General features: G+C 54.7%; 1 protein-coding gene across 1 annotated transcript; it reads right to left on the bottom strand.

Moving 5' to 3' along the window:
• Positions 1–2074: 2074 nt before the first annotated feature.
• FRMPD3 (FERM and PDZ domain containing 3) lies at positions 2075–26451 on the bottom strand. Its single transcript, XM_041396604.1, has 10 exons — positions 26344–26451; positions 25729–25860; positions 24751–24870; positions 24486–24622; positions 23620–23743; positions 22953–23042; positions 21438–21617; positions 11184–11328; positions 5741–6562; positions 2075–4938 (listed from the first exon to the last, which is right to left on the bottom strand). Exons 1-10 carry the CDS (start codon positions 26446–26448, stop codon positions 2075–2077), a joined length of 4719 nt encoding a protein of 1572 aa, XP_041252538.1. The 5' UTR covers positions 26449–26451.

The following is a 26451-nucleotide window of genomic DNA, read 5'->3' as shown; positions in this document are numbered from 1 at the left end:
CTTGCATTTCTCTCCTCGCTCTGTTTTGGAGGGTGGGTGGCTGCAGGGAAACACCAGTTAAGGCTGTCTCATTGATTATGTCTATTACTACTAGACTGGGAGGAGGAGGGGAACCTCGGGGTGGGGAGGAACACAACTAGGAATCATTTTACCATTCACCCAGGAGTGAAAACAAAAAGCCCAAAACAATAAAAAAACCCTAACTCCAAGTAAATAACCACCTCAGAGAACTAAATAATGCTTCTTATGGCAGTCAGCCTGGTGAAGACAGAAAAAGAACCCCAATACCCTGGCAAGGAGGACAGCCCCTGCCTGACTCACGGTCAGAGCTGATCCAGGGCTCCTCTCTGATGGTCACAGTGAAAAGAAATAGGAGAGGGTTTGGGCTGAGCCTTGGGGGCATGAACCTAACCTCTGGAGAATGGTGTGAAAGCGGTCTCTCTCCCCGCAGCTGCTAGCCCACCTTCTGGCTTGCAGTGGTCAAAGATCAATCAATCTGGGTTCCTTGCAGGGTTTCTAGCATGGATTCAGCCATCCAGAAGAGGAATGCAGAATTGTTATGGTTGAAAAAGACCTCTAAGATTATTGAGTCCAACCACTCCCCCAGCACTTCCAAGGGCATCACTAAACCACCTCCCCAAATGGCACAACTAAAGGTCTTTTAAACACCTTCAGGGATGGTGACTCCAACACTTCCCTAGGCAGCCTCTTCCAATACCTGACCACCATCAGTGAAAAAATTTTTCTCACATCCAATCTAAACCTCCCCTGGCACAACATGAAGCCCTTCCTTCTCATCCTGTCTCTTGCTACCTGGGGGAAGAGACCGATCCCCACCTGGCTGCTCCCTCCTGTCACGCCTGCCCTGCAGCACAACACTCCCACCACACTGGTGTCACCTGCAGACTGACTGAGGGTGTCCTCGAAAGATACTAAACAGGACAGGCCCCAGCACTGAGCCCTGGGGAACACCACTGGTGCTGGCCCCAGCTGGGTTTAACTCCATTCCCCACCACTCTCTGGGGCCATCCATCCATCCATCCATCCATCCATCCATCCATCCATCCATCCATCCATCCTCCATCCAGTTTCTCCAGGAGAATGCTGAAGAACACAGTAAAGAACACAGTGTTAGATTTTTTACTAAATCTAGGCAGACAACACCCACAGCCTTTCCTTCACCCACAGAGAGTCACCCTGTCAGAGAAGGAGGCCAGGCTGGTCAAGCAGCACCTGCCTTTCCCCTGTGCTGGCTGGGCCTGATCCCCTTGTCCTGTGTGTGCCATGGGATGGCACTCGAGATCATCTGCTCCGTGACCTTCTCGGCACCGAGGTCGCACTGACAGTCCTGTAGCTCTGGATTGTTCCCACTTGCAGGCATTAAGCCCTTGCCTTTGAGGCAGTGCCTGTGCTCAGGACCAGAGCACTGGGGCCTAAGCTGTGAGAGCAGAGCCCAGTAGGGTGCCCTAGCTCTGTGCCAGCATTATGGCAACCTGCCCCTGCTAGGACTGCTTCCCAAGCCCTAGCACAGCAGCAGGGGCTTGCACCCCAGAGATCCCTTCTGCTGCTAATTACATTGTGTTTGTGGGCCAGGAAGATCCTGGAGGCAGAAGAGTTGTTTACGTGGCAAGACACTGGTTTGGTTCCAGACTGCCCAAATGAAGCCAGGAGATCTCAGCTCAGCTCCTGATAGCTCACTGGCCCACCACAAACTGTGACAAAGGTCTGCAAGGTTCTGGTCTCTGCAAGGTCCAGAACCCCATGGAACCAAACTGGTGTGGAGATGGGGTGCCTGTAGCTCCCAAATACTGTCATCAACAAGCCAGTGTGGGACAACAAGCAGAGAAGCTGCTTGAGCCCCTGGACCAGCTGATGGCACAGCTTGTGACAGGGCATGAATTCACCCTTCAAACCCATCACCAACACCACCATGCATTCTGCAGAGATCAAAGAGTGTCTTGGCTATCGCAAACCCCGGTCAACGTGGGCCTGCAGGCATCGCATCCTCACCAGATCTGTGAGATTTGGGAGCATGGCCTGGCACACACTGCCTTGTTGGTCTTCACAGCTGGCTTTACTTATTGATCAACGTCTTCAGGGAGCGTGTGAGGGTGCTCATGACAGTGGCGACCGTGGCTGACTGGCGGGCGAGCTGCTCCACAGTCTGCTGGTGGCTCAGCGTTCTGGCCGTGGACTCCTCGGCAGCCTTCAGGAGGAAGGTGTAGTTTCTCACCACCTCCTCCACCTTCGTCAGCAGCTCTTGGCGCTGGGACTCCGAGCGCACGACATACACCAGCCTCACAAAGGTCTCGATGAGGCTGCTTAGCACCTGGAAGCTGCTCGTGATGGCAGAGAGCATGTGGGTGGGACTCTTGTCGACGGCGGCCACGCGGCGGCAGGACGCACGGAACTCCTTGAACTTGAGGGCCAGCTCCTGCTTGTACTCAGCCAGCTGGGAGATGTAGGGTTTGCAGTCCCGGACCTCAGGGCTCAGCACACACTGCCTCAGGATGGTCAGGAGCTCGTTGGTGTCCAGCTGCACCTGCAGAAACCCATTGGGGAAGCTGTAGGCATGGCCTCGAAGGGTGTTGATCTTTGCCAAGCTCCCCTCAAAACTGGAGGTCCTTAAATCTATCTCCTGGGTCTGGCTCTCATTGGGACTGCTGCAGGCTGTTGCGTCCAGGACCTGAAGAGTCCTGCTCATGACTGGGACCATCTGATTGTCCAGCTTCATTCCCGGGAGTATCTGCATGGGGATGGAATAGGACAGCTCATCCTTCTCGCTCCCATCATCTGCAACATCGCATTTTCTGTAGTAGAAGCAGTACCGGATGGAGCAGCACTTCTCATCCTCCATGTCTTCATCCCGCAGCTCAGCAGGACTTGGGTACATCTCCTCCTGGACAGAGAACACTGCTGAACCCTTCTGGTTCTTTTTGTCCTGTGCTATCTGGACATAGGAGGGGTCAGCCACTCCAGCTGCTTCCTGGATTTTGCTCTTCAGGACAGGACAGAGGATGCTGGGCTCAGGCTCTTTCTGGGGGCCTTTCTGCTTGGTTGTGTAGATGTTCTGGTAGACGTCAGAGGACAAGGATGTCCTTTCAGTCTTATCTATTTCACTGACACTGTAGCGACGCAAGAGCTTCCTGTATTGGGGTGCACCCATGCACTCCCCTCGGGAGGTGCACGTTGTCAAACAGGACATGCCGTTCTCTGGATCTGACCGGTTGTCTCGGGACTCTAAACTTGTGGATCGTATCCGTTTGCCTTTGGAAGGGCTGCTCATGCTGGTCAGCCTAATGGCTTCCACCTGCTTCTGGTCATCTGCAACTTTATCCCTGCCTCGCCTCTCCACTTCTGGTACCACCAGCTGGTTGGGGGGTGGCCTCATTCCCCTGCAAATCCGCTTGCAGTCACAGCTACGCCTTTGCTCCCTGGACATCCCTGGGACTTTTTGCACAGGACTGCTCCTCAGCTGGCAGCTGCAGCGCCCAGGGGCAGGAGGGTGCAGGTACTCCTGTGGTGGGAGGTCACTTTTGCTCTTTGGCTTGAGCAGCTCTTCGAGGAATTCCAGCTCATACTGCTTCACCTTCTGCAGCTGGGCCTGCCGCTCATCAGTCTCCTTCTTCAGCCGGGTGGGAAATGTTGCAGAGAACAGGTTCCTAAGCCTGAAGGGAGCTTTGGGGGCTTTGGGTTTAGCTGGGACATCAGCATCTTGTTGGGTTACCTCCAGGACTTTCTCTACTTTTTTGGAAGGCACAGTGCTAATCTGCAGGCTCTCGGATCTGGGCATCAGCTGGATTGGCCCTTTGGCTTCCTCACTGGTGCTCCTGAAAGTGCTACCAGGTGATGGAGAGTGCACATTGCTGCTCTCAGCTTTTAAGACTTTGGCCGAGCTTTCCTGTTGTATTTTCTGTCCTTGGTTTGAAGGAGCTGAGTGTTTCTGCAAGACGAGGCTTGTGGCTTCCCCACCTGCCTTCTGACCTGTCTCTCCGCTTGCAGCTTTTCCTGGAGCATCTCTATTCACTTTTTGCTGGTAGCTTTTAGAGGCAAAAGTCTTACTGGACATAATTTCCTCACCTGCTGAGGCAAGGTGGAAAGCTTCAGCCTGACTGCCAGGAGCTTCCTTAGGATTTGGAGAAACTTCACAGTGCTGCTGCAGAGAGACTTGCTGCTGCTGCTGACAGTTGCATAATGTCTCTGTAGTTTGTGGACCTCCTTTAAGTGTCAAAGGCTTGCTGCTGGCTGATGCACAGCTGCTGGTACCATTCATGTTCTGTTCTTCTTTTAAGGCTGATACCACTTGGGGAACTGAGGCTTTTGCATTTGCCACCTGCTGCAGAGCAGCTGAAACGATGGCTGGAGTTACGCTGCTTTTCTGATCCAGGAGCAGCTTGGAGCTCGGCTGCACCTCTTTGGGCATTTTCTCTTGTAGATCCTGTGCCTGCTCCCTGCTCAGGGCTGCTGTGGCATGCAGAGATACCTCAAAGGCAGCTTTTGTGTGACCTGCAGCTTTGCACTCAGAGCTTGGCACTGAAGCCCCCTTGCTCTGCTCACTGAGCTGGGGGGTCAGGGCTGGCTGGGCAGCCGAGGTGCAGCTCCGCTCCCCGTGCTGCTGCTCCTGCTTGCTCTTGCAGTTGGTAAGGCTGGGACTTTGGGTGGAGAAGGCTGGCTTCAGTGAGGGGCCGGGGTCCTGGCGGCTCAGGGGGTAGGGGGAGGTGAGAACAGCCTGGGCAGCACAGCTCTGGATTCGGAAAGGCAAGTCCTTCCTGGCCAGGAGGTTGTCTTTGTTGATGTGTTGGGTGAGGAAGTAGGCTGCGTTCTGATGCTGCTTCATAGCAGAGACCATCTCCGAGACATCGGTCAGCTCCGAGGAGTTCGTTTCGTGGCCAGAGTCCAAGGATGACTCAGGAGTGATGGCAGCCAGGACAATAAGACCTGAGGAGGGACACAAAGAAAACCCCACAACAACCCTCACACCACAGTGCTGTGTGGAGGAGAGGGGAACTCCTTGCAGCAGGAGGGTCCCAGGAATGCAGGGCACACTGGAGAAACTTCTGTGACTTCTCACAACTAAGAGTTAAGGCTTGTAAGGGAAATCACTTGTCAGCATTGAGCTGGCTTGTTAGCTCAATTCAGCAAGAGCTTCTGGCCCAGGAAAAGATCCTGTGAAGCTTTCCACTGTTGGTGGTAGCAGAGCTATAGGGACGTGTCTGTCACAAGAAAGAAGGAAAACTGGGCAACAGGTACTCTGCCATAGTGAATAGGGCAACCAAAGTAGGAAGAGGGACAAAGGACTGTGCTGCCAGCAGGCTGGTCCCAGAGTCACCCATCTGGCAGCAGGTTTGCCTTGTGAAGGCCTCACACACTGCAAAACCTGGGTGGGAACCTGCAAAGACAGATGGCCAAAGGTCCCAGCTGAGTGGGGTCACAGTGGAAGGAACTCATGCTCACAGTACTGGACGGTTAGAGATGTGCCCCAGCATTGTGGCATATGGCAGATTTGGGATAAAGAGAGCGACTCCTTCAGCCTCTGTCAGGGAGAGGAGTCCCACCTCAGCTTCTTAGAAATCTTCTGAGCAGCAACTTGGCTGCTCCTGCTACAGCCTGCTGCCACAACTTAGTTTTTACTAGAAGCTGCTTCACAGTCACTTATAGGATGGGAGAAGACTAAAGGGAAGGATGTACAGTAGGAAAGAAAGGCTACAGGGAAAAAAGGGAGTCACAGCCACTAAAATACCTGCTGTCTGCTGTGGTGGGGGATGTGGACAATCCTCTGAAGCAGCCAGGGCTTCCAGCGCCTGCAGGGTGGACACCAGGGCATCATCCAGCTCTTGGGCGTGGTCTCGGACGGTCCGTGGCTGCACGCTGTCGATCAGAGTGACCGGGATCTCGTCGTAGAGGATGCCACAGAGGTGCCGGCCCTGCTCCTGGCCCTGGGCGGCTGCCCGGCGCTTGGGGTCGTCCTCGTCGGAGCTGTTGTCTCGGAAGCCGGGAGGGGGAGCGGCGATGGCGGGGAGCAGGGATGTTGTCTCGTCTTCTTCCTCGTCATTCCCGGGAGGGGGGAGCGACATCAAGTCCACCGTGGTGTCGCGGGTGCTGCCAGGCTTGCCCCCGGTGCCCGAGGCCAGCCGGCTCTTGATCTTGGCTTGGCAGGACTCGCAGAACAGGTGGGAGGCGTCGCTGCGCAGGTGGGTGTCTATGGTGTGTGCCCTGGCCCTGCTGCCCTGCCTGTCCTGCTCAAGGCCATCCGGGTCATACTCCTTAGCTGCCCCGTTGTAGCCTTGGCCAGAGCTTTTGGAAGTCGGGTCAGATTTGGTCCTGGGACGAGTTTCCTCAAAAAAAATCAGGTTTTCATTGATGTCCGTCCCGCTCTCTCTTTCCTTCCTCTGCTCTCGCATGTGCAGGTAGCAGAAGCGGATGAGCTCCGAGTCCGAAGCCCTGGTGGCAGAAGGCCCGGCTGCTCCGGTGACAGTGGCAGAGCCACCCACCAGCCCATTCTCTTTCTTTCCCATGTGCCCTGCCGTGGCAGGCCGGTGGAAGTTGTGTGCGTTGATGTAATCTAAACCAAAACCACAACAGGCACATTAGTGTGGTGTTACATTCTAGTTAAATGCTATGCTGTGTCTCACCCCTCCAAAATGTACGGTTTATTCCAAGCTGTGATCCTCCCCTGAAGGATCATGTATCTGCAATCCCACTGGCCCAAGTTTATTCTGTGCCCACCTTGAATCTCCCTGATAAGCTGTGCAGGGGAGACCAGGCTCTCTCTTGGCCCTTCTCTCCCCTGGGCTCTCTCCCTTTTCCCTTCTCCCTCAGTAACCATGCTGCTCCTGGGGGTGGGACCCCCAAAAAACCCTCATCAATCAGCACCCTCAGAAGCCGGGTGGAGTCTCCTTGCCTGCCTGCTGCTGCCAGCCAACACTCAGCTTAGGGGGTCCCCGGGGTCCCCCAAACGAACAGTAACACATTAGCAGCAGCACCCGGGTGAAGGGAAACAGAAAACAGTGTGGGGAAGCTCCTGCTCAGCCTGGGGACGCTCCCGTGTGCTCTCTGCCCGCTGCACTGCAGTGGGACTCCCACGCTCCCTGCAGCACAGTCAGCCCACCTGGCTTTGGAAAATCTGCGGGGCCTGTCTGCCAGCAGGAGGGCAGGAGAAATGTCCTGCACCCAGAAGATGTTGGAAGGGACATTTCAAGGCCGTCTGGTCCAACCCCCCTGCAGTGAGCAGGGACACCAGCTAGATCAGGTTGCTCAGAGCCATGTCCAGCATTCAAGGAAACCTTGAATGTTTCTGGGGATGGGAATCTGTGCCTACACTTCACCACATCATCATAAAACATTTTCTCCTTGTATCTAATCTGAACCTACTCTCAATTTAAAACCACTCACCCTTGTCCTATAGCTACAAGCCCTATTAAAAAGCCTCCCTGGAGCATTCTCTTCTCAAGACTAAAACCTCCAACTCTCTCACCTAGGAGAGGTGCTCCAGCACTCTGATCATCTTCATGGCCTCCTCTGGACTTGCTCCAGCAGCTCCATGTCCTTCCTGTGCTGGGGACCCCAGAGCTGCAGGCAGCACTGCAGGGGGGGTCTGACCAGAGTGGAGCAGAGGGGCAGAATCCCCTCCCTCCCTCCCTCCCCTGCTGCCCACAGGGCTTTTGCTGCAGCCCAGGACACACTTGGCTTTCTGGGCTGAGACTGCACATGGCTGGGTCCTGTCCAGCCTCTCATCCCCCAGCATCCCGAGTCCTTCTCTGCAGGGCTGCTCTCCATCTGTTCATCCCCATCCTGGGTCTGTACTGGGGTTGCCCTGCCCCAGGTGCAGCACTTTGTACTTGGCCTTGTTGAACCTCACGGGATTCCCACGGGCCACTGCTGGAGCTTGTCCAGGTCCCTGTGGTTGTCCCTGTGTCCCTCAGGCATTTCAATGAAAGACTCAGCTTGGTGTCATCTGCAAACCTGCTGAGGGTGCTCTCAATCCACTGTGTCCTTGATGAGGACATGAAACAGTCCTGGTCCCAGGACAGGTCCCTGAGCTCCATCCCTCTGCTGGGGGCAGGGCTGGGCAGAGCCAGAGGAGGGCTGGCCAGCACAGCTGGCACTGGGACACAGGGATGTGGGTGCTCATCAGCGACCCACCAGCTGTGTCCAGAGGGCAGCAGGAGCAGCCTAGCTGCTCCAACAAGGACCTCCAGCCTCAGCCTGCCAGCTCACATGTTATATGGCAAGAAGGAATTGTTGCCATTTTTGGGTAATGTTGGCCACACCAAGCAGTGTTCTTTAGGAGACTACTAAAAGTGGAGTAATATTGCCTTTTGGGGAGCCATCCACTGTAGTTTGGCTGTGTTCCAGTGACAGCCACCCCCCAGCCCTTGTCCCTTGCTGTCTGTGATCCATGTGCTATTTCTATCTGGCTGACAGCTATTGGATCGGGCTGGCTGTAACAGAGCCTGCTGCTCTTGCTGTTAACTATCTCCCAGTGACAGCCTCCCCTTGTTCCCTTGTGCAGGGAAAGTGGCTGAAATGCTACTTGAATTTCTGGCCAGAGGTCCATCCCTCAGGAGGGGAATCTGTCTGCATTGCAGGTTGGATTGTGCAGCTGTGCTGAGAGCGGCTGCCGGGGATGCAGGTTCTGTCTGACCAAGGAAAAATTAAATCAAATAAATCCTAATTAAATTCATTAGCTCGACAAATTGGACAATTTGTCTCCCCAAACACATGTTTGTATTATACTGTTCATCACCTGCAATGCTAAAATCCCAATAAAAACAAAATGTCTTTGATGCCTGGCCATGGCAGCTGTGTGAGGGAGCACAAGGCTGCCAGAGCTGGGGATGTGTGGGCTCTAGAAGGGTGGCAAAGCTGAGGCAGAGGCTTGCTGGCTGCCCATGCCAAGCCAAGGCCTGCTGTTGAATGGGGCCAAACCCCCCAAATCCAGCTGCTGCATGCTCAGGAAGGAGAAAACTTCCTGACAAGGAGCTGAGAGAGCAACTAAGGGCACAGGGCTGCTTGGCTGATGATGGCTGATGGTGAGAGTGGGGAGAAGGAGGACAGGGAGGTGAATCACCTGTGTAGCTCCAGCATGGCACACTGGAGGGCAAGGCTGTGGCATATGGCTCCACAGGGAAATGCAGAGATGGATCTCACTGACAACATTCAGACAGCGTGTGCATTTCTAAAAATGTCTGCTGTTCAGCAGGAGGCTCTAATGGGCCTCAGGGAAGATGGATGTGCTCCTCTTCTAGGTAAAAGCATGGTCCAAGGCTTGATTTTACATTTAAGATTCTGGCACAGTCTCCCTGCAGCCTGGGAAGTCTGGGCCAACTTAATTCATCCCAGTGGGGCTCTCTCCTGCAAGGATGTGCTAATGATCAGCATCCCTGCTCCCTGTGATCCGCCCAGCTCTGACAGCTCAGCCTGCAGCGCTGTGGAGAGCAGAACTGAGAGCAGACTGTTTGCCCAACACACCCTGAATCTCCTCCTTCTGAAGGGTGCCTGAGTGCTCTGGCCCTGCAAGGGAACTGCTCCACTCCAGGGGTCACAGAGGCTGTCACTGCACCCAGGAGGACAGACCAGGCCACCCAGAGAGGGGCTGGCACAGATCCACTGCTGTCCTACCCACTGTGACTGCCTCTCATACTCACTCCCACCCCTGCAGAGTTACTGAGATTGGTTACTGGGGACTGACAAGAGCAGGGCAAGATCTACAACTCTTTTTGGTAGAGGTTTGGATGAAGACCCTGAAGAAAAATCTCAGGAAAAAATTCTGGCTATTGTCACAGTAGCTAGAATGTGGAAAAATATAATTTGCACATGCTGAGGCATCCCCTGAGAGGCCAGGAGCTGTGGGTTCTGCCAGCCTCCTTCCAAGCCCTAGGGTGTGGGATGCTCTCCACTTCTCTGACTCCCACAGCCACGTGCCCCCTGTGTCAGGGTGGCACAAGCGAGGGAAGGACCACTCTGATGACAGCTATACCAGTTCAGTTACAAACACCCTCTGCTCACAGCAAAATGTGATGAAATGAATTTCCGTAGGGCAACCAGGGTAGAGCATAGTGACAGCTGTCAGTCAGAGGCACACAGGAAGAAAGGAGAGGAAACTGTTTATACTTACACCAAAATCACCTGCCAGGCCTTTTCTGGATTCACTGAGGTTGCTGCAGATGCTTTCCTGATCCCTCTTGTGAGCGTGTCCTCTCACAGGTGCCAAATCCATGCTTGGGTGCCTTCCTCAAAGGCACCACGTGCTTTCCCAAGGACCCTCTGTGCTTCTCCCACCTCCCCAAGCCAGGCCCATCTTGGGAAGGGAGTTTTGAGACTGGCAGCTAAACTGAGGTCTTTCACAGCTCTCTGGAGCTGCAGTGTCACTTGGGAGGTCTGGGAGTGACCTTCCAGAGGCTGCTGGGTTGGTATTTTGCCCATCTCCAGTCAATGAACCCATATTTTATATTTCCTATACAAAATATATTGGATGTGAACACCTGGATAGAGCAGCAGCATGTGGTTCATGGGTGGCTCTTGTTTGAAATCACTCTTGAGAATCATTGCTCTTTTTGGAGGGTGACTCACACCTGCAATCCATCCTTAAGGGACAGCATTGGTGCCTGTTGGGACAGAAGCTCCTGCTGTGTCCAGACCAGCCTTCTGCTCCCTGAAAAGCTGGGACAGCCAAGTTCCCTTCCTGATTTAGGAAATCAGCAGAGCAGCCACGCTCGCAGGGCTGCCCGTGAGGCTCAGACCCCCAGGCTGGGGGCAGCAGGAATGCAGCCCCTGAGCTCACACACTCAGCTGGGAGCAGGATGCCAGCCAGGGAATGTGTGCTGATCCCTGCAGCACTGCACAGGCTGCTCTGTGAGGGCCCAGCTTGTGGCTGGCAGCCTTACAGGTGTCCTCAAACAGCACCTCCTGGAGCTGCTCCAGGAGCTGCCAGCACAGCTCATGGGGAGGGTTTAGGGCCTGAGCTGATACCACAAGTCATTTTGGCTGACCCAAAATGAGCAGCATCTCCCTGCTCCTTGGTTTCTGGTTAAAGAGGGAGTGTGCTGGTCCTCAGGGTGGAAGGGAGCAGAGGGGAGGTGCCAGAGAAAGCCTTTCCCTTCCTGATGCTGCAGAGCGCTGAGCACAGGGAGGGGAGGGGGCTGGGCAAGGGGCTGCCACAGAAAGCAGAGGCTGAAACGTACCTGCCTTGATAATCTGAGGTGGGGGTGGCTGGCTGGGGGCCCTGGACAGGATCATCTTCTTGGAGTCCACCAGGAGCCGGCAGTAGCCTGCGATGAGGCAGGCAAAGTTGGTGGCTTCAGGCCACTCCATCAGCAGCACCAGCGGCTGGAAGGCAAGAGAGGCAAAGGGAATGAGGGCCACTGGCTCAGCTGATGGGGACCAGAGCTGCACAGGGGCTGTGCTGGGCCCTGCACTGGTGGAACTGGTGAGCTGCTGGTGCTCCCAGCACTCCCAGCCAGCTCCCAGCCTTGCTCCAGCTCACCCACCCAATGGCTGTGCACAGGAGAGTGCCTGGCTGCAGCTGTGATTCCTGCTTGCTGACTGCCCCAAGGATGAGGGACCCACAGCAACGTCCTTCTGATCCTCTGTCTCCATGTCAGTGCTCTGAGCCCACCTGCAAGCACCTGTTCAACCAGCAGGGCCTTGGGAGCAGCACAGGGAGTTTGGGAGTCTCCAGCTGCCAGAACCCCTCTTTCATTGCAGGCCCTGTGTCTCCCTGCTATAAATGAAGATATCTGCTTCCAGCAAGATGCCAAAGGAGCCAAACCCCATTACAGGTTCCCCCAGCTACCACTCTGAGACTGTGGATCTTATTTAAACCTAACCCTTTGGAAAATTAAATTTGTGCTTAGGAGCAGATGGTGCCTTCCCTTTTAGGAGAGCATTTATTTGCATGCTAAAAAAGATCTTTGCTTTAAAGAGAAATAAAACTCAGACATGATCTGTGTGACACATATAACCTCACAGCACAATCTAGCAGCAGACAGTGTGACTCCCAGTTCCCAGATTGTCCCAAGGAGATCAGCTAGCCCAGGGAAGCTGCTGGGGTGGGATTCACTGCTACCCACCCAGTGAGGTCCTGGGACTGCTGGAAGCAGGCTGGGCAGAGCAGCCTCTGTCAGCACAGCTCACCTGGGAGGTCCTTGCTCCATCTGAGCCCCCAGGACTGCTCAGGAGAGACCCACGAGATGGAAAAAATTCACAAGTGCCTTCAACAGGCAAAGTGCCTTATGGCAAAGGCAGCTCCTGCCCTCACCTACGCCTTGCACAAAGCACCTCCACCTAAAGGACCTTGGTACCCAGGTACAGGGGATGCTGAACTGCTGCTCTCTCAGGCTGCCTCTCCTGCCACACTCAGTCTCTTGCACACTGAGAGCCCTCCAGGACTCAGAAGAACTCATTTATCACATTCAGGGAACACCAAGGCTGTTTTAAAAAACACTTAATCCTACACAGTGTGAAAAGCATTAAAGCTATTTTGGTTGTCTTGTTTTATAACCACAAGAGTTCCTGGTACCCACTGGCCAGTTTTGTGCCCTGGTTAATATTTTCTGCTAAGCCACCAAGCCAATTCTGGCAAAGCAAGGCCCACCTTAGGCCAGTGTCATGCTCTGGACCATAAAGGGAAACAAACTGGGGTGTGAAGCCATCAGCCCTGGGCAGAGCTGCATGAGATCACCAAGCCATGCCAGCCCCTCGCAGATTTCTCCCAGAGCCAGGGTAAAGAAGTTCCCTCTTTAGCTGTGTGCAGGAAGATAAAGGAAAAGAAAGAACTTGATGTGGAAGAGGAGTAGCCTGACAAGTGAATGTGCTCTGCTGAGAGGCTCTGCCCCTGCCTGCTTGACAAGGCTCTTTCTGAATCTTGGAAAATAAACCTCAGATGACACAGATCAAAGGGAAAGTACAAACCAGAAAGAGAGGAGTGAAGAGGTTCTCAACATAGCTCAGAGGAGGCAGCATGCAGTGGTGGGGGGTGACACCTCTTAGCCCAGCTCCAGTGCTGACATAAGTGATGAAAGGAAACCATGTGTTCTGTGTGTGAAGCATCCTTAAAACAAGTGGCTTCTACACAGGGCTAAGCCCTCCTGGATTTTTCAAGCCATCTGTTGAATGAGGACATATTTGTGTATTCCCCTGCTCTGTTCTGCAGGGTTTGGAGTGTCAGCAGCAGGAGAGGGAGCAAGTCCCAGGGGGAGGGAGGCAATGGCTGATAAACACCCACTGCTGGGAGATAAACCAAGAGGCCAAGGTGGGCTGAGAGTCCCCTTCCAAAAGGAAAAGCAGGGGATAGCCTCCACCAAGTGTGAATCCCAGCAGGGCAGAGTGGCACAGGGTGGTGAACCTTCACTGCCTCCCTGTCAGTGCTCACCATGCAGCCCCAGGGCAGCTCCAGTGCCCCAGCTGGTGACCAGCATCTCCAGGACCCATTTCCATCTTTGCTCAGCTGCCTCTGCTCAGGATGCTCCCCCCCATCCAGGGATGGGACTGTAGGTTCTTGCTGGCAGGACACAGCCCCTGGATGAGCCCTCCTGAAGGGTGACAGGACTGAGGTGCAACAACCCTGACTGGTATTTCTTGACTACAAATGAAACACCAGGGTGCTGCGAGCTCCCTACCAGCTCTCCAAGCAAGTCTGTTGCCCTGATTTTTCTAAGTTTTTCTAAGCCTTCTGATGTTTACATTCTTGTAGCAAACTTTCTCACAGACTTTATGCAAATAACTTATTGCTTTGCATTCTTTTATGGAGGAGGAGAAATTTGATGGACTTTTGGTTTGTCCAGTGTCATTGGAGAGGTGGCACTTTCACCCTCCAATCCACTGTCACCTTTAGAAATCTATAAATGTTGGAGTCAGAAAATAAAGTTCCCCTTTCTACCTTGAGAGCAGCAGCGTGTCCGCGTCGTGTTGTTTGGTGTCCTACAGCGACACAAGTCCAGCCTCCAGAATGGCTCCCAGCAATAAATGCATGGGATGCAGGGGTTAACTGTGGCACTCTGCCCTGAAAAGGAGGAGTCTTAAACCTGGTTAATGTAACAGCTTAGAAAAGATTACTCTGAAATACTGACAGGGAAGCTGTGTGAGAGTTCTTCAATTGCCAAGCATTTAAATATTGTTATTGGGGATTAAATCACTTCAGGCGCAGCTTGGAGCCATCCACCCGTGCTGTGGATGTGTCATCTCCTCCCCGTGGCCTGGGAGCCCACAGTGCCTGGGTCTGTGTCCTGCTCAGGGGTTCTGAGCTGCTCACAAAGGCACTGATGGGCAGCAGAGCTGCTGCAGTCAGGCTGTGCATCTCCCCTGGCCTCGCTGGCTCCTCTGCTGCTCGCTGACGGAGCTCTGGCACAGGATCTGAGCCTTTCCCACACGGGGCTACAGGACTCAGCCTCTCTCTTCCACTCCACTAAGTAGTTTTGCTGAGATTGCAGCAGCTCAGCTGCCTTTGAGATGTCCACCCTGCTGCCACATCCCCCTGAAAGTGGCCAGCAGATCTGGAAGTGATTTGTGGCGTCAAGAGGCAAAGAGACAACATGACTGTAGCAGCCCTGTTCCACTGGGAAACGATTCCACAAGGAGGAGGTGCTGGGGTGGCAGCTAATGCAGGTGTTATTTTTGGGCACTGGCACCCTTGGCCACCCTGTTCCATGTGAGCAAGGCAAATGAGGTGGTGTGGAGACAGCCAGGCACGGGCGGGCTGAGCCAGTATTGACTTTGTGAGCAGCTGCACCAAGCATTTCCAGCTCAGGGTGCTGAGGGGTTCACATGGCAATTCAGGGCAGCTTTGTGGGGAGCTGCTTGAAAGAAGAACAACCCTGAAGAGGTTTCCTTGGCTTCTGGCAAATGGGATTCACCTCCTTTCCCTTAGAAACATCCTGCAAGAGGCAGTGAGGGCTCGTGCCTGAGGTCAGGCCTGGCTGGTGCCCGCAGGCTGGGGTTTATTGTGAATCCCTCTGTATCTGCCCACAGGGCTCTGCTTCCTTGGCAGGGCAAAGCAGAAATGCCTGTCTGTGTTTTGGCAGCACAGCAGCACCTTTAGGATGAAAACTCTACGTTTTACACAGAAGAAAACTTACTGGGATAATGCTACTGCTCTAAAAATTGGCCAAACATCAGATTCCCAGGTAAAGGTTCATCTCTGACCTGTAATGTGGCAACATGTAAAGAAGCAAATTTTCACATGGATGATCTTCCTACATCTAAATGTGTAACACCAGCCTGAAATTATTGATGGTTTGATCTTTCATGCGTAATGGTTTTCCTAGATTTTCTAGGCCTCATGAGGAAAGGACACCTTTTAATTCAAAGTTTCCTGATTGACAACCAGTCTCTCTGTGAAGTAAAACAAAATATGTTTATACTGGATAGAAGAAATTACTTTTGCATTAGCTTATTATTGATAAAGTGATTTTTCTATAATGCCCTGCTTTTAAATAAGATCTCAGTGTCCTTCTGGAGGGTATTTTCTTGCTCAAACAAAGGTCTGCAGGAAATTTTCTGGCCAGGGTTATGCTAGATGATTTTAACAGTCCTCATACTGAAATTAATTTATGACCCAATCTATTCATACTATAACCTCTAAGATTATATGCATTTCCTTTTAATCTCCCCCCTTTATCTTGTACTTTGGGTCCTACCCTGCTGCCTTTAATGCAGTGTAGCAGAAAGATGGGAGATGAATTTACATAATTTATGTTCCTTGGTTTACTTGAGGTGCACTGCCAAGTTTTTATTTAATAATACAGGCACCTAGGCCTAACGAGGCAGCAGTCAATTTTTCACTTCTACTTTGACCTTTCCTTCTCTCCCCTGAAGCATTATTAACTCAGCCCTATCAATACCAGGCTGCTTGTGGCTAGGACCACCATTTCCCACTTGTTGATCAATAAGGGTGCTGCCTTGGTTAGACCTGCAGGTCTCTCCTTCCTTAGAGAGAGGGCTGCATTTTTTGGTTGGGTTTGGGCTTTTTTTTTTTTTTTTTTGTTAATGAACAAATCAAATTTGGCTTTGAATTCAGGCTTGGAAAATCATCCTTTCCACATGTTGTCTGCCTCGCCTGAGTGCCTGCAGGCAGTGCTCTGGGTGGTGCTGGAGCTGGGATCATCCTTTCCACATGTTGTCTGCCTCTCATGTTTCTGGCTGGCTCCTCTCCTGAGTGCCTGCAGGCGGTGCTCTGGGTGGTGCTGGAGCTGGAAAGTGCTTTGCTTTGTATCCCATTCCTCTGCTTTTCATCCCATTCCTTTGTTTTTCATCCCATTCCTCTGCTTTTCATCCCACTGCAAGCAGGGATCTGTGTCTGCCCCTCCCACCCAGGTACCGAGCCAAAGGAAATCTCAATCCCTCCCTCTCCCCCATGAGATGATGATGGCATTTCAGAATGGTTTAATGCAAATAAAGATTAGTTTGGTGTAAGGAATCAGAGCTGCAGGCCCATTGTCTCTCCAAAGCCTTGCTCTTCCTATAGGAGAAATCCCAGGGCTTCAGTCAGTGCTTGCAGGAGCAGGAGGAAGCTCAGCCTGGCCTGCCCTGGTGACTCTGCTGTGGCTCCCCACTGTTTTCAGACTGGGGTTTGGCAAATACACACCAGGCACTGGCCTCAGCAGCACAGCACATCCCTGCCCTGATCAGCCCAGCTAGCCTTGGGGCTGGCTCCAGCAGGGAAGGCTCAAGGGGTCCTCATCCATCACCTGTGAGAGGAAGGGGCTCCTTGGCTCCTTCCAGGAGGGGAGGAGAGGGCTGAACCCCAGCTGTGCATGGAGCTCTTTTTTTCCATGGCAGGCTGGAAGCACGCCCTGAACCAACACTGGTACCCACATTCCAGGCACAGCAGCAGCAGCAGCCAGGGACCTTTCTGAATTAATTTTTCCTTTGGTTTCCTCTCTCAAGGCTTGATCTCAGCTTAAGCACTGGCTGGCTGCAGGCCCTACTGGGAGACCAAAGTCAATTACCCCGATGCCTTTGATTGAATTGTGCTGGGCAAACAGCCAGTGGCACGGCTCCTGCCCCAGAGCCCAGCACAGGGACAGGGCACAGCCTGGGACTGCTCCTCTGCACAGCCTGTCCAGGCTCAGGTGATCCGGCTGTCCCCAAGCACCTACTGTCTTTCACATTCAGAGTGCTTCAGCAGCCTTTCTCCCAATGTCAAGACTGTTAATAACAAAAAGCCCGGCGGTGTGCAGCTGTGTAAATCAGAAAGGAGGAATGCTCCATTGGAAAAGCCATTTCAGAAAGAACAAGCCCTCTGCTCCCGTGGGAGCTGTGGAGCTGCACAGCCAGGGGAGTCTGGAGCCGAGCAGCTCCCCCACACCTCCTGCACCGGGGAGCCTGGGGGAGCAGGCACCTCCTGTGCCCCATCCAGGCTGCCAGGCTTGCCCAGGTGCCAGGCAGGAGAGGCTGACATTGTCCCTCCTGGGATCCTGGGAGGTACAGGAGGCTCTGCACTGCTGCACCAGGGAGGAAGGGAGGTGCATGCCTGAAGCTCGGTTCTGAGCTGGCTCAGAAGCATTGGCCACTCTCAAATGCTGGTCCCAGCGGGAGGAGGAAGCCCCTGGGAGGTGCAGAGCCCCTGAACCTGGCAAGGTGCACTTAATGCATAAAGATCACAGGAGACACCTTGTGCCACCTCCCTGCCCCCAGCACATGCATGAGCTCCAGGATCAGTGCCCAAACACGAGGAGCAAGAAGAGAGAAGCAACAGCCCCAGCAGAAGGAGGCTTTGCCAGGTGAGAATGACCCCTGGAAGCTGCAGATGACCACTTGCAGCACTGCAGTGCAGCTGGGGACGTGCAGTCCTGCCCCCAGCTGCAGGCTGGGAACTTCCTCAGCATTCCCAAGCAGAACTGCTCACTCCTTCCCTGACTGTCGAGACAAAACCTGCTCCTGTCCTCCCTGCAGCTCTCACAGACCTGGCAGGGAACAAAAATCCTTGGAACCAGCAGCAGAAGCCTGCAGGTTTCTGTTCTTCTGTCCCGAGGTTGCGTGGCTCCTCTCTGAGGGGTTCTGTCAGCATTTGCCCCCCTCTTGCCACAGTGGCAAAAGAAGGCAAAGCAGAGGTCCCAGCCCTGGGTTTGTATCCCTGGTCTGTTTTAAATAGGAATTGAAGCCCAGGATGGAAAAGCTCCAAAACAAACCAATTAACTACCTAGTGAATAATTCATAAGACAAACAGTATTTCTTTTCCGCCCAAAATAAATGCAAATGGTTTATGATCTCCTCAAGCCTGTTTGTTACCTGAAAATCTTCCCCAGCTCCTTCCTGGCTGAGGGCTGAGGTGAGTCTGGGCTGTGGTTGCAGTTCAGTAGCAGGTAAGGATGTCTGGACTGTGCTGGCTGGTTTGGTCAGGGTGTTCAGACCTCACAGCTGAGGGCTACTTCATGACCTGACCCCCTTTTTAACCCATTTTAGCTACACTTAGAAATTCAAGATGGTCTTTCTGCACAAAACCCTAAAGCATCATTGACCATCTGTGTTTCCACAGTAACTCAGTGAGCACCTCCTACAGATTCAGGCTGGGAGCTGCCCCAGCATCCCCTGACAGCAGCAGTGCCAGGCATCAGGGTGAAATAGCCCAGGGGACATCCCCTCCTACACTGCAGCTCTGACAGGCTCCCAGGGGTGACATGGATTTGACAGGTCCCCAGAGCAGCCAGGACACTACTTTGAGCCCTCTAATGGTTTGCAGCTCACAGCAGAAACTGATTGATTTGCAACCTAGGGCTTTAGCCAGTGACACGTTCAGTGCAATAGAATAATGGTAGAGAGCAGATTAGCACTGTGAGGTAATGATCTTTTTGCCTGCTTTTCTTAGCCTGCCTCATCCATCGCTGTCCTGCGTAGGATTAGCATATGCCTCATTTTGGAGCAAACATTCTGCTTTTAAAACCCAGCCCTTCGGATAATGGCTAAATGAAGACAGATAACAGCAGCCTCTGCCCTGGCACGGTGCTGTTGAGCCTGCTGAGATCCATAAATGGGGTGCTTGCTCCATTCCAGGCAGGCAGAGGGGCTTTTGGTGGCCAGAGGCAGCTGCCTGGAATTTCTCCTGGAGATAAAGCCATCGTGCGTGCTCGCAGGAAGGCTGTGAGCTGCTTACTCCAGGGAGCTGGCTTTTCTCCAGCCTCTGGGGGGCTGGATAGCAGGGTCCTGCAGCAGGAAAGGGCTGGTGGAGGCACAGAGTGGATCTCTGCAGCGGGGAATGGCTGCGGGGAGCAGCGCCACACGATCTGTGGACGAGCTGCGTGGGAATTGCCACCTAATTTAGAGCAGATGGATGCCAGCATCACCTAAGCCTCCAGAGCATCTGTCCCTCCTGTGGCCAGTCTGTGCTGGGGGGAGCAGTGCTCTCTTCCACACCGGGGAGAGCACAGCAGCACCCCAGGAGCTCAGTGCCATGGGGCTGGGTGACACTGGGGACAGCCATGCTCACTCACAGTGAGCCACGAGCAGGAACAGGGTCATGAGCAGCCTGTTATTAATGCATTAATGTGCTGATTTTATACACACAAATTCAAGGGGCGTGGGCAGCAGGAGGAACCAGCAGGGCTACTCGTGGTGCAGCCAATATCCCACGGTTATTCCTGCTCTGTAAGGAGAAAATTGATGGATTCCTGCACAGCCCAGGCAGCTGGAGGGGCTGGGCAGGAGGGCTTTGAGCAGGGGAGGATGAGATCTTTGAAGGGTTACCAGGCACAGCAGGACACCAAGGCTTGAACTGCACAACGACTGACCTCGTGGGATGCAGAAGAGGGAATGTTAAAAATGTTACAGTTGACCAAATACCCACTGGATTAGGAATTCAAAGAAAGGGATTTGTGGATGAGGCTGTGGAGGGGAGAGCTGAAGCAGAGGGGATGAGGATTAGCACAGCTCAGGCAGAGGCTCCTGGGGTGTTACTGCAGGTGAGCAGAGCTGCTGGACCAGGCACAGTGGCAGCAGGAAAACAGACTTAGAGGAATTAATGAGCTGGGTAGAAGAAAGTGCTAAAATCCACCAGGACAGGAGGCAGCAGGAGAATCCTAAACAAATCCAGCATGATTACATCTGTGAGACTGTGACTGAAACAGTGCAAAGAAAGGGCTGCAGGGGGCTGAGGCTGGGAGACCTTGCAGGAGATGAAACGCAGAGACAGCTGCCAAAGCAGCTCAGCTTCATCAGTCTGGGGGGAAAAGGGATGAATGCAGGGGCAGGAAAGCTGACCCACAGCCAAAGGCTCAGAGGGTTTGTGCAGCAGCACCTCCCTGCCCCAGAGAGTCCTGGCCCCACAGTGTCTGCCAAGTACTGCTCCTGACTGATTAACTCCAAACTCAATCCTAACTCGGTCCTGTTGAGTTCAAAGAGGGAGGAGAGGAGACTTGGCATTTATCTGTGAGATCTCCGCCTCTCAGCTGTCCTTCCCCAGGGGGCAGGGAGGCAGTGACACGGAGGATGCCCTGGGGACACACACAACTATGTGCCTTTGAGTCTGTCAGTCATGTCCCAGCTTGTTAAAAACCAAGCAAAGGCCAAGGGAGGATCTCCTTAGGATCTTGTGGCTGCTGCACCAGGCACCACAGAAGGAAATAAAGATCTTACTGTACTGCTGACACTTTTCTTGGAGGGTTTGGGACCCTTGAGGGGTGAGAAGGGGTGGCAGGGGCTGAGCACAGGGATTGACTATCAGAACCAGCACTGCACACACAACAGCAGGAGATGGGGGATGACAACACACAGGGCTCAGGAGGGTGTGCCAAGGAGTGCTCTGGGGGCTGAAGGGGGGCATAACAGAGGCAGCTGGCCAGGTACTCAGGGGGTGGCTACTGGGCCAGGGACACAGCCATCTGTGCTCACACTGAGCCCAACACCTCCTTCCCCTCATTTCCACTTCATTCAACAATCCTGCCTGGCTTGACAAGTTCCACAAGTGCTACTAATGCATGAAACCTCCCAGTCCCCTCCAGTGGCTGCAGCCAGCCCAGCTATGGCCATGTACTGCTCCTCTCCAGCCCTGAGCACAGGTGAGGTGCTGTCCTGCCTCCAAAGGGTCCTGCTACCTGACTGGCCTGTGTCACCCCCATCTGCCCTGAGGACCCTGCTTGAACCATTAGGTAGTGTTTGGGTCATAGCCAGAATGTCACCATGCCTGCCCTGTGAACCTGGGCCATGGCCAGAATGTCACCATGCCTGCCTGTGGCCCTCAGTCATGGCCAGAGTGTCATCATGCCTGCCTGTGGCCCTCAGTCATGGCCAGAGTGTCATCATGCCTGCCCTGTGGCTCTCAGCAGCCATTCCTGCATGGCACAAGGAGTCAGAGCAGCAGGGGAGATGCTGCAGACCCTGGTGTGAAGGGGTTTTGGAGTCTCTAGGAATCCCCAAGCAGATTCTCCAGCACACAGCTGTGATGTGAATCCCCTCAAAGGCTGGCCCCAAAGCCCCAGTTTCATCTCCATGGCACCCATGCCTACCTTGGCATCCAGGATGCTCGTCTCCACCCGGGCCACGCCCTGGTTCTCCCTGAACAGCTGGATCTTGCTGACCTTGCTGAACTCTGACAGCACCGTGGTGAGGTTGGTCTTCAGGTCAATGACGTGGCTGATGCCATGCCGGGGTCCCACCAGCAGGGTGGTGGCTGGCTGCTTCTCGTCCTGCTGGCACATGGGGAGAGAGAGAGAGAGACAGGCAGGGTGAACAGACACTCCCCAGCGTGGCACAGCCTGCACCTGGCTCTCTCCATGGAGCCAAGCCTCAGAGCTGGCAGCCTGGTCAGCTCCAGGATGGCTTTGGTAGAGCAGTAGGTAAGGTTAGTGCCACGTTAGTGCCACCAACCTGCCTCCCTGAGCCCCTTTGCAGAGCTGGGAGTGATGTGCAGGATGCTAAGGCTATTTAGAAGTAAAGCCCTGAACTGACTGTCCACATGAAATATTCAGGCTCACTGGTGTCACTACACTAAAGCAAGTGTGTTACAAATTTGTCTGATCTGACATTGCCTCCAGAGAAGGAAGCAAAGGAGGGAGTGAATGGATTTTAGAAAAGAAGCAAGACCAAAGCCTTGATTGGAAATTAGGATGTTTCTTGCTCTGGTCTAAAAGGATGCTTCAAGCCAGACGTGGAGGGGAAGAGGAGCTGGGCAGACCCTTGCAGAAGATAATAAGGGAATACTTTTTACCACTTCAACATAGTTCAACTCACAGGCTGGCTCAGAGGCATTGCTTTGGTGTCAGAGATAAAAAAAAAAAATGCTGTGTACTCAGGCAGTGTCAGGGGCAGGCTCTGACTGCTCTGCCGTGGCACCAAGCAGACACCACAAGGTTTCCTGCAGGCAGCCCTTTGAGCTGTGAGGTGAGGAGCAGAGCAGACCAAAGGCTGCCAGAGATGGAACCCAGTAGGCAAAGCATGGGAAGCCAGGGAAGTGCTGAGATCACGGGTGGGGGAAAAGGGAAGGATGGCAGAGAGGTGACACCTGCATGGGGACCTCTGCAGGGGCGGTGGAGTGAGAGGGATGAGCCAGCTCCTGTTTGGGCTGGTGGCTTTCCTCCTGCTGAGGTGGTTTGGGTGAGCAGTGGAGATGAAGGATCACTGTGGCAGGGATCAGGCTGCAGCACCCATTACAGGACAGCAAGCCCAGCTCTGGCAAGCAGGGACCACAGTGGCCTTTGCCAGGAGCTGCCCTCCTCCAGGATGGATGGCAGGATGTGCCAGAGCACGATCTAGCTACAAACACATGCCTGAAACTCCTCCAGCTTCACTGAGCAGGTCACCTCTCTGCCCCACAGGCTGGCAGGAACAGAGCAGCTCCTGACCCTGCAGACCCCAAAACCCAAACTGCTGACAGCAGAGCCTCCAAGGCTTTGGATGGGCTTGGAGCTCAGCAGGGCAGAGCAAGACTGAGGGGAGTGGTTTCTGTGGGAGCCACACATGCCCTGGCTCCCCCCAGCACAGTGAGGAGCAGGCACCTCCCAGCCCAGCCTGGAGTACCATACCAGCCCCACGGTGTTGAAGAGAACCCCAGCGAAGGTCGGCAGCTCATTCAGGATCCTCAGGTACTGCAGCTTTGCCTGGGCTGTGGAGACCTGACAAAACACCACACAGGTGATCACCATGAGCACAGGAAAAGAGAGGCAGGAGGCTGGGACACACCTGGGACTCTCAGCTAGGGGGGCACAGGGAGTTGTCAGGCAGCTCTGGGCATGGCAGCGAGTCTGAGTCGTGGGTGAGGGGGGTCTCCACTCCCCTGCCATCCTGGGCAGCTGTTGGGAGGTAACTCAGAGCCCCAGTGCTTGATGTGTAACTCTGAGATGCACAACCCTCCCTCTCTCCCTGGGGAGCTGTGAAGGCTGCAGGGACCAAGGTGATGGCTCAGCTGCCAGAGCTCTCCAAGCCCAGAAGCAGAGATAACAATGAGCTGATGTGTGCCACTTCAGCCAAGCCTCAGCTGATCTCAGCCCTGATCCTCACTGCACTCCCTGCAATGCACATCAGCTCCTGAGAGCAGATTCAGGAGCAAGAGAGTCTACCTGGCTGTCTGGGATTTATCTCCCATCCCAGGGGATTTAATGAGTCCCAGAGGAGCTGGGGACAGCAGGCTAGGGTGGAGGGCAGGCTGCCACCCCACCAGCCCTGACCAGGGACCCTGTGGGCTGGGCTCACCTTGGTGCCGCCAGGCTGGTGCTGGTGGGCTTTGAGCTGCTGCGAGAGGGATTTCCGGAGGCTCTTCTCTTTGATGAGCTGCAGCAGCGACGGGGGCAGGAAGGGCTCCAGGCCCCACTCCTTCCTGTGGGGAGGGAAACCTGCATGAGCCGCCAGGTCAGAGGCACTGCCAGCGAGCAGAGAGGGACACAAAACTGTCCCAGAGCATCCTCCTGCCGTCAGAGGGAGCTGGAGCCACACCAGCACTTCCTTGGCACCACAGCCAGAGCAGCAGCAGCCCCCAGCTCGGGTCCCCAAGGGGATGGGACCCCAGGCTGGTGACACAGCTACCAGCTTCAGGCTGGGGAACAGCAGTGCCACGCTCTGCTGCAGACCCCGGCTCCCACTCACCTTCACGTAAACGGAGGGATGCAGGGCAAATTCCCAAACCTCTTTTGGGGTGACCCCTCCCTCCTTCCTCCCTGTGCCGAGTGGGCCAAACCAGCCTGCACAGATGGGCTGGGTATGGGTTTAGGTCCCCCAGGAGCCACAGGAGGGCTGAGCCAGTCGCTGGTGACAGGCTGAGATTACACGGCTGCAGAGCCTTCTCCTTGCCTTGGATGCAGGCAGAAAACCAGCCCGGGTTCCCATGGAAATGATCCTGGGCTGACAGCTACTGTGCCCAGCCCTGGCTGCTGCACGTCAGTGTGAGGGGGTCTTACACAGCCCCGTGGTGGGACCAGGGCTGGCTGTCACTGCTGCCAAGCCCCTGAGCCACCACCCAGCTCAGAGCATCTCATGCTCCACACCCCAAAACATCGCTGGGACAGAGGGACGGGACAACACAGAGGGTGTGTGGAAGCCTGGGGGCAGGGAGGAGGACTCACTCCACATTCTTGAGGGAGACCTTCTGGCTGGGGCGGGTGGCAGAGACAGTAATGTAGATGTGGAGGGCAGCCAGCCCCAGCAGCATCTCCGGCTTGGGGTCTGTGCCGAAGCGCTCTCTGATCACATCGTTGCGGCTCTGCGGGAGGGAGAAGAGGTGTCCTCAGACAGCCCCAGGGACAGCCACTGCCACCTGAGGGGTGCCACCAGAGTGCCCAGCCTTGGCAGGCGTGTGGGCCACGAGCACCAGCAGCCCCCAGTCCCTACCTGGATGTACAGGTACTCGAAAGCTGCAGGGTCCCGGCGCAGCAGCTCCACTGGGTCCTTGGGGAAGAAGCTCACACGGAAGAGGCATCTCATGCCGTGGTAGTGTGTCCTTTGCACAACCTGTGGCAGGAGCAGAGGGGAAGCAGTGAACCCAGGAACTGTTGGCTGCAGGACACGAGATGCCCTCTCCTCTCTTCTGGCATTGTATTTCATTTCTCTCCTCCATTCACCACCTTTCATCCCAACATCCCAGCCTTCCTTGGTGGGACAGCTTTGCCTGGTGCTGTAGGGTTTATGCCACTTAGGCTAATGTTTGCTCCATGACCCCCATTTTATCCCTGGTTCTGTGCAGCATCAGCTTATTGGCTCTCCCAGCCAAGGATGCTCATGAGTGCAGTCTGCAGCTGCCCAGGCTAGAGCACAGACCAGCTCCATGTGCTGTTAGTGTGGGGTGGATAAAACCCTGACTGTCTCCCTCTTAGACCATCCTTTTTCACCCCTGAGCTTGCAGGACCATGCCAGAGGCAAGGAGAGGCTGTGCCACCCCTCAGCACAATCCCAGCCTGTTGCAGCACATGTCACAGTTGAGATGGCCACGACACACGGAGCATCACCACACAATTTCAGAAGGCTTCAACCCATACAGAGTAATCCATACATCAGATCACTTCAGAAAGTTGTAAGCATCTCCTCTTTCTTGTTCTTCAGCCCAGCCTTTTACACCCTGATGCTGATGCACTGCCCCTGTGTGCCCTCTGCTCCCTTCGGTGGGTGCTCAGCAAACCTGGGCACTCCGTGGCTCGTTGCTGTCAGTGCTGCTCACAGCTGTGCCACTGGGGATGAGGCTGGGCCAGCCCATCCCATCCCAATCACCCAAACTGTGTGCCTACAGCTGAGCCCACACTGGGGGAAGGGAGGCTCTCTGTGCCCAGCCCCTCACCTCGGCCATCCCACACCCTCCCACAGCCAGCAGCTTACGTGGGCCAGCGGCTGCTTGTCCTGGAGCAGCAGGAAGCGGTGGCTCTGCTCCGGGCTGGAATACTCCAGCACCAGGGCAAAGTGCTCGATGTGTCTCAGCGACAGGCGGTCCTGCAGCGTCACCATCACGTCCTGCAAACGCACGGACAGGCTTGGGTGCCAGGCACTGCTACTTCCCGAGGGGGAGCTGGGACCTCACTGAGAGCCCACTGGTCCCTGGCAACCAGGGCAGTGCCAGGATGAGGCTGAGAGGGTGCACAGGATGGTGCCAGTGACCGTGCAGCGGGAGGTGACCAGCAGCCATAGCCCCTGGGCTACCCCCGGGTGGTGCTGAGGGAGCTGGCCCCTGGCAGGAGATCCAGCCTGGCTGGAGGGCAGGCTCACAGCCAGGAGAGAAGTCAGGAGAGGCAGAGCCAGCAAAGCCCCATCCCTGCCAGCTGCAAAGCGTGCTGCCTGGGGAGGCAGACGGGCCATCCATCATGCCAGAGCAGCTCGCAGCCAGCCCAGCGCTGCTGATCGTGCTCGGGAAGCAGGAGAGGAAAAATGGATCGGGCAGGTGGGAGGAGAGGAGAGGAGAGGAGTGTCACTGAGCCGTGGGGGAGAGGAGGGGCTCACCTTCACAGTGGTTCGGCCATCGAACGTGAAGGATTTGATCTGCCCGTTCTCCAGGAAAACCTTCAGCACGTTGGGAATGAGGAGCAGAGCTTCTTTCTTCAACATGTC

This window comes from Onychostruthus taczanowskii, unplaced genomic scaffold, assembly GCF_017590055.1.
Source record: "Onychostruthus taczanowskii isolate IOZ18803 unplaced genomic scaffold, ASM1759005v1 scaffold13, whole genome shotgun sequence".
Lineage (NCBI taxonomy): Eukaryota > Metazoa > Chordata > Aves > Passeriformes > Passeridae > Onychostruthus > Onychostruthus taczanowskii.
This window is presented reverse-complemented; position numbering and strand designations above follow the sequence as displayed.